The sequence below is a fragment of the Eleginops maclovinus genome, chromosome 21 (genome assembly GCF_036324505.1).
Source record: "Eleginops maclovinus isolate JMC-PN-2008 ecotype Puerto Natales chromosome 21, JC_Emac_rtc_rv5, whole genome shotgun sequence".
NCBI lineage: Eukaryota > Metazoa > Chordata > Actinopteri > Perciformes > Eleginopidae > Eleginops > Eleginops maclovinus.
In genome coordinates, this window is record NC_086369.1 from 8,394,665 (window position 1) to 8,403,110 (window position 8,446).

Here is an 8,446-nt window from a genome sequence, read left to right on the forward strand (position 1 = left end):
TCCACGCAGCTGTTTTTTAAAAACAACAATATTCCAAGCCTGGCTTTCACAAAGACTAGTTAACACTGTTAAACATGCAACATAACAATACAATACAATTCTGTATACTCTGGAGGCTGTTTGCTCCAGAGTTTATGCATGTCTGGCAGAGGGCAACATACTGTACTGTTAATAAATACAAATGATGTTCTCTGTTAACTTAAAATGGTGAAAGTAAACATTATTGCATATTTGCTTTTTTCATTATGATTTTCTTTAATTTATTATTTTCCCAATATTACATGAAAGGCAGCAATGGCGAACAATTTAATCTGCAGAGCTCTGGACATAATGATTCAAACAATATTAACATGTGTCTGAATTGTCTTATTTCACATGTAAAAAATATAATCAATTTCCAAAGTCAACTACTGTTCGTGTTACAATTGGAGATGTATGGCCGGTAGCTTCGTAGTTGAATAATTTCAAGTAGCTAAAGATATTCTGTTCAAGCGTACTAAAATATTCCAAAAATTAAAAGCAATATGTGCGATTACATAAATAAGGGATTTAAAGAAAAAGTTGTTTGCCGGGGGAAAAAACCCTATTTTTTAAGGTTTAAGATGTGATGATTATTGCATGTTTGTTATGTTATTATAGACGACTCATTTGCATGACAGCCCACAGGGAAGAAGAAAATGCACCCGTCGATTGTTGCTTTAAGAGGATTTTGAGGGTGGGAATCCCCACACAAAGAGGGAGGGTTAGTCTCTCCTTATATTACGGTTCGTAGTAGCCTGCATCCCAAATGAAGAGCAAGAGGGGCGAAGCTATGGCCCATCACGTTAAACACCATTCTAAATTATTGTTTATTTACGTTGCTACACACAAATATTAAAATGTAACAGGAAGGATGACTCAATACTTTATCATATTCATATCCGCTCTTTGATTCCGCACAAATCCAATGGCTCATTTACTCAGTTTGCTTTTTATTTGACCTAATACAATGACAACTTTTTTATGTGGCTTGCTAGCAACGGCAGAACATTAAGCTAGGTTACGGTAGAACCGTATGTTGAAGCCCCCCTAAAAAAACATGTTCACTTAGTTGTTGGACCGTTATGTAGTCCTTGCTGAATAATGAACACAAGAGACAGCGAAATATCCGTACGTTATCTCGGCGTGTGTGCAAGCAACTGATTAACCCCTCATAATCACTCGATGTTCTAAATAGAAGCGAATGGTTAACTGCAAACAGGACAGAAAGACAGAGCGATGGGCCGCTGCTGGAGACTGATATGATAGGCTACATCACCTAACATTACACAGGAACAATACACACGACCTACCTGGGATAAAATAACTTGCCGGTGGATCATTCTCTTAAGGTAAGGGTGAGAATTCGAAGAGGTTTACGCCTGCCAATTTCCACCGAGCTCCATTTCGACGGTAAAAAGGCAGGAGGAACACACAAAACAGCGTACAGTGTAAAGGGCCGATGAGGCACGCGACAGAGGCTGTAATCACATCCTTCCCTTTTTCTTTGGACCACAGTAAAGCTAGCCGAAATACAACATACAGTTTCCGGTCACAGCCAACACTGGCCATGTAGTCGTATTATGTGTTGTAGTTTTAGGGGTTATTCATGAATGAACATACATTTGATATAACCAATTTTTTGTTAATATCTGTAAAACAATTACACGTTAAAAAAAAAATATAACTTTTCGGATATAGGCAATTGCAATTTAAAATGTGCTTTTATTCTGAAGGTTCCACTTCTGGTCATTTTCGAAATCACTTTGTCGGATAGAGCCGGGTACCAATGCCTTACAGCCAATCAGAAAACCCACTTTTCTCCTTGTGTCTGCCCCATCCCATATTATAAACACGTTCCTATGCACATCCCTCTCACCTCTCCTGTATCGTTTTCATTCAAAGAGTTGCAGAAGAGGCAGAGCGCCGTCGATAAATGCTTCCTCTGGAACATATGCCGTTCACTACATCTTGGAGCTGTGGGCATAAATCAAACTGGAAAACAGTGAACTGAGCATCCAGGATGTATTTACCCTTTAGTAAATACTCAGGTTTCATGTTGCAGATATTCCTGCAATACTACAAAAAACTCAGGAACTCAGGTACTTTAGGAGCGTCACAGACAGCGCCTCCGTTTATTAGTGTCGAGTCCTACTACACAACAACTCCCGAACACACTGCGCATGCTCAAACACACTTACCCTTACTGAAAGAAATGTCGCCATTTCCAGTCAAAAGGAGAACATAAACAAAAAAAACAACAATAATAAAAAAAAATACACATATAAAAATACAAATAACAGCTCAATAAAACAAATAAAAACAGCAATCACATAACAATTATACCAACAATAAATTCTCAAAACTGTGAGAAACAAAATAAATAAATAAATAAAACTTCAATACCCTTGGGAACAATAATACAATTGACAGTCAAAAATAAAATTGAAATGAAAGAATAAAACAACAGCAATGATAAACAAAAGGGGGGAAAACATGCGCATGCCTGTCAGAACGACAACAGAAACACAATGCCGCTCAAACCAAAAAGCTTATACAAGCACTAAATGATAGTGAAATATTATATTTTCATTTCAATTACGCAAACGTAATTTATAAAACTATTTATGAAAATATTTAGGCAGATGTTAGCCCTATCTGTCTTATTACTTTATTAAAACGTGTTTAAAATTGACAAAAGTAATCATTTTATTGAAAAAATAAAACACCACACGATATTTTTTATTGTGGAATTCATTTCACAAACATTTTTATGATACTATTGAGCTTTGCGTTATTAACAAATTAACCATGCAAACATAAACATTACAATTAACTTAAAGTAATAAGTGAAGTCAGAGATGAACCCTAGGGTGTATTCTTTGGTTGTGATAAGTGCCTTGTATTGACAAATGTTTAATGTAAATGGAGGGATAATATCAAGCAAACACCGAGAAAAAGGGGAAATTTAATAAAAAAGGAATGGATAAAAATTCAAGAAGTGGTCTGATATAAAAGCTCAGATGAATAGGGGAGATGAGACAAGGAAAGAGGGAGAGGGGCCAGATAAACAACAATATATAGTCAGAAGATAAGTTATATGTAGAAAATATAACAATAATAGAGACATATCATGTTAAAATTGGTGTTGTGGCATACAAACGTTACACATAGTGAATGAACGGAGGCATCTGTGCTAAGCAGCCACAGCAACATATTATGAGTGCTGCTAATGAGGAAACTGTGGCACCATTCATCTGTTGGGTTTTGAGCAGTGGCGGCTCCTGACAAATTTCTCAGGGGGGGCAAAAGTTGTGATGATGGCTAAGATGACCCATTCAATGGGTAAAATAATAATAAATAAAAGTCAGATAGCCAGCTTTACAGTGTCACATCTCATTGTTTAATTTGGTTTTCAACCACTAGATGCAACCCCAGACATAAAATATACAATACATTTGGTTCCACAATAAAACACACATTAACAGATAGTTTGTCATCTAATAGTTTGCCCTTGAAATCACTTTTAGCACAGTCTACAATTTATAGCCATCATGGATGCCATAGCAATAATCAAATCAAATTATACTATAATCAAAACTGTAATTAATCAAAATTTTCCAGAACATATTCCATTTACCACTATACAGTTTACAGGTTTAGTAAAGGTATAGAAAACCAACAGACCCAACAGGCATGACGCGCGCGCTGTACGTCCGAGCACGCATCAGTGCGTAACTGCGTATGACGAAATCACGTTAGGGCAAGCCCCCCCGGAGCCCATAGAAATGCACTGTATCGTTCGATTTTTGAAAAAACGAGTCTCAACATGTAAGTCTATGAGAGCGCCTGGGGCGATTTTCAATCTGACTGATATCGCCCCAAGGGGGCGGGGCTACTGGTTGGACAGTGACATCCAGGCTGCTGATTGTCGCAGCGATATTCAGGCTGCTGTTTGGACTATACTATTAAGACTTAGACCGGCAAAATAAACTCTTTTCTCTCTTTTTTTTTTTTTTTTTTTTTTTTCGTTTGGCTTAAGGAGGGCGGTGCACTATCGCCCCCTATGGGCCAGCCGCCCCTGGTTTTGAGATTAAATTAGTTTTATATAGAACTAAAGTCTTTGCCATTCTGTGTTAAGACAGAAACATTTATTAATCTGTTTCCAAGCATTACTTGCTATATGATACAACTATTTTATTTCAGTATCCATACTTAACAGGTGTATTAATGTTGAAGGGATGTTTTTTTTATTTTGCATTATTAGACATTATTATACATATTATACATAAGAGGGGCCTACTGATTGGCAACAAAATTTTTAGTTGGTAATAGCACCTCAAACACATAAGTCCCAGTTCAACACATATGACAATGATATATATATATTAGTAGACTTTTCCAAAGTTAAATGTTCAAAATTGATTTATGACACGGAAATGAGTGGAATAGGGATGTTTTGGACACATTACACATAACCTAAGGGAGTAAACAATACTGGAAGAGTAACATTAACTTGAGCAGAGATCCAAACAGTAAAGTAGACGGATCAATTGAAACGAGAAAACTGCACACATAGGGGAGCCAGAAGAACAGAAACAAAAATGTGTTGGCTCATATATATAAAATGCATTTCACAGGTTTCAGGTCAAAGATATTGTTATTAAATTTTGACAATGCACAATCAGCGTTTATCATTTAGAAATGGAAAACAAATTTTATGCATAGACAAAGGAGACTGGTTTGCACTGATTATGTGTACAAAGCGAGCAGGAGCCCCGCCCCCCGTCATGCTCTCATTCTACCGAGGCGCAACTGAGAGCGGTGGTTTGGAAGCTGCACCGCCTCCAACCGCAAGAGCCTGCTGCGCATCGTGAACTCTGCCCAGAGGGTCATCGGGGTCTCACACCCTCCACTACAGGACATCTATAGCACCCGACTCACTCGCAAAGCACTCACATTGCGCGGGACCGCACCACCCCTCCAACAGCCTCTTCAGCCTCCTGCCTTCAGGGAGAAGGTTCACCTCCACCAGCCTGAGGAACAGCTTCTTCCACCAGGAGGTCAGGATGCTGAACTCTCTCCCTCCCTCCCTCTCTCCTCTCACTCTCTCTCTCGCTCTCTCTCCGTCCCTCCCTCTCTCTCCCCCTCTCTCATCTCCCTCTACCCCCGCTCCCATCTCTCCCCTGACCTCTCCGCCCTCCGTCCCACCCACCTTTCCCCACAGCCTCAATGGAAATGTACCAGGACATTAATCCCCCTCCCTCACACACCCGTCCCTCATCCAGCACCAGTCACTTTCTATTCTCCGCAGCTACTGAAAATGTACTTTGCACAAAGCATTTTTTGCCCTAAAACACTACTTGCACTACCGTCAAACTGTGTTGATTGTGTCTAACATATGTATATATTACTTAGTTGTTTTTTTTTTGTATACCCCTTTTTACCCCCCACCCCTTTTTTTTTCTACGCTCTTATCTTTTTATGTTATATGTTCTTGTTTGTATTTGCACTGTGGGACTGAAACAGAAACGGTATTTCAATGTTCTGTATGTATAACACATGTGGAAACTTTGACAATAAAGTGGACTTTGACTTTGAAGAGTATAATAAAAAAAATAAGCTATACCAGTGGTTCCCAACGTGGGGGAGACGCAGAGCTATTGCAGGTTCTGCAGTTAAATGCATCTCCTTTCCTATAACCCAAAATAGGGCAGCCAGAGATTTGGATCCAGTTCAGTACTGAACACCTGTGATAAAGTTTGAAAGATCTCCGTCCAGTACATGCTATGGCGAGAAGAGGACCAGTACATATGAATGAGAGGCTTCAGCACTTTGGCATTTATGACATTAGGGACTAACTACAGGATACATTTGTGATTGTTTGACTTTTGAAATATGACCTCCAGGATTGCTCCCTATACCTATACGGAACTTAATACTTGAGCCACAGACTGAGTAGCAGATTCGTTCTAGTACAAGACATGACATCAGGTTACTCAACCACTGAGAATGCCTGGCCGGTAGGGAAGCAAGGTACAGTGTGCGAGCCTTGGTTGGAGTCAGGCGTGTATCATCCACTCCAGCGGTGCCAAAGAGAGCAACTACAGGGTTAGGGTCCAGATTTTGATAACACTGGGAAAATTTGGCTTTAGACATAGTATGAGCTCTGTGCACAACTTTAAACTGTAGCAAAGAATGACGGGCATAGATGGATGTAGAATGAACCAGTTTGAAAATGCAAAACCCTTACGCCACAGGTATTAAAATGTGTTATTGTTTCAATATTGCAGCCATCCATTGTATTTGTATCTGTATATGCACTTTTATTTTATTATTTAACTACAATTTACCCCTACATTTCCCCCAAAATGTCATGAACCTAGCATTTCCACCAAAGATTTCCTTTCCTGTCCCAGCGTAAACAATGTGTTGATGCATAATTATTATTTTTTTAAATCATAAATGTTCTATCTTACATCCTTAAGTTAAGCAGTTTTGCCACACATTGAGACAAACCAAAGTGTTGCATAATTCAGTGCTTCAAAATATGTTGACTTGGGTCACCAGGAATTGATGTATGGCCTTATTCATAACAATTTATTGCTCCCTTGGATTTCTAAATAAATTCATTTTTACTATGTATTTTAGATTATTACCTCACTCTAGTATATTGCAGTACTCATAGTTATGCCCTCATCGTTGGTGAAACCGTTGAGCTGTCCATTCTAATAAGAATGCTTGTTGATATTGCTTGTTGTCAGGAGGACTTTCCTGAAGCCGTCAGACAAAGAAGAAAAATAACTACTACCAGCAATGAGGGCAGCTTGTGAGAGAGCTGCCATTGCATATTTGAGATATGACAAACTTATTGTCCATCCACCTACTCGTAACCTGCCACAACAAAGAAAGGCCAATGATCAGAGCTCGTCTAACTAGTATCCAACTTTCCAATTAACAGTAGTTTGATTATTTAAGCATACTATTATCACATTCTTTTTTACACATACTATGGTTTACAACACATCTGATTTTGTAAGCCAGATTTCTCTGCCTTGCATCCCACCACAAATTATATTTATATTTTCGACTTTGAACCAGACCTACACTTTTTAAAAATGTATTGCATCTAATCTATGTAGTTTATATATAGTTTATAAGGAAAAGCAGCTTAATGACTTATGTGCTGCTATGCCTCCTTATGTATTTTCAGTAATTATGACAAATGTATTCATTTTGTATCTTTATTTACACATGTCTATGAATTTAAAATCAGGGGTGAACTATATGATGGAAAGAATGTTATTCTTGGTCATATTTATTGGCCACTTTCAAATTTATGTTTGACTCTCTGGAGAGACAAAGCTTATCCTGAGCTGACAAAATGGAGCATAACATGTATAACATTGACTATGAATATGTTTTATCACATAACTCAAACTTGTAAAAACTTATCAATTTAATAATAATTTTGTATTGGATAATTCATATTATTTGATACATTTTAACTGCAGAATCCTTTACACAAATTTTAAAAAGATTGATGAATATCTGAAAACATTTCAAAGTAAATTCAAAGTGATAGTCTTATCCGAGACATGGTTAAATCAGAACAAAGGTGCTGGCTTCAGCGTTGAAGGTTATGATCTACATTATATTAATAGCACAAAGAAGAGGGCAGGGGTGTAGCTCTGTTTGTGGACAACAACCTGGAATGCAAACCAGTTGACTGTATGAAAACAGTAGTTGAAGATTTAATGGAATGTATAACTGTAGAAATTCAAATGGAAAAGATTAGATATATTGTTGTGGCATGTGTATACAGAACACCAGGGTCAAGTATAGAAATATTTAAAGATCATTTACAAGAATTGCTAAGCAGGCTTAAAAAAAAAGAAATCTTTATTATATGTGAAGATTTTAATATAGACTAAATTCCTATTCCTGCTGAAATCCTATTACATCATACAATATGTAACCTTACAATCTGTTGTTGTATATTATATTATATTTACATGTAGGCCTACATAGAATCCTGCAATTTCTTCCCGGTCATGGAAGGACGGACCAGTTTTTTACTCTCGCAAGGATCCTGGAGGGGGCCTGGGAGTCCATGTGGTGTATTAAATCTGATGATATACAAAGGTAGATACTCTCTGAGGTCATAGGTTGGGTAAGAGGAATGTTGAGTGATATAAGAGGGAAAAACAACATCCGGCATACGTCAAGGGGCCCCTATGAACTGACCTATGTCACCTTAGGGGGGCACACATTGTTAATGATTACCTCAGGTGCACACACATTTTCTTCTATAAATGGCATGCACAGAGATAGTTCTGGGGGACTTCCACAATTGGCTCTGGGAACCTCGTATTGCCCGTGTTGGTGTATGATACTATGCTGTTGTAATAAACCTTATTATATACAA

The 8,446-nt window shown here is 37.9% G+C and overlaps 1 protein-coding gene across 2 annotated transcripts in view; it reads right to left on the reverse strand.

Moving 5' to 3' along the window:
* The window catches only part of LOC134858059 (E3 ubiquitin-protein ligase HECW1), a 113,079-nt gene extending 111,563 nt beyond the window's left edge, over window positions 1-1,516 (reverse strand). The window contains exon 1 of one of the 2 annotated variants that reach the window (XM_063873924.1): window positions 1,332-1,516. Coding sequence is in view for 1 of the 2 variants with exons in the window: in XM_063873926.1 (XP_063729996.1) it covers window positions 1,332-1,361 (30 nt within the window). In the remaining variant the exon portion in view is untranslated. The remainder of the gene's footprint in view (window positions 1-1,331) is intronic. The other variant, XM_063873926.1, reaches the window with a different exon arrangement.
* Between the last annotated feature and the right edge of the window lie 6,930 nt (window positions 1,517-8,446).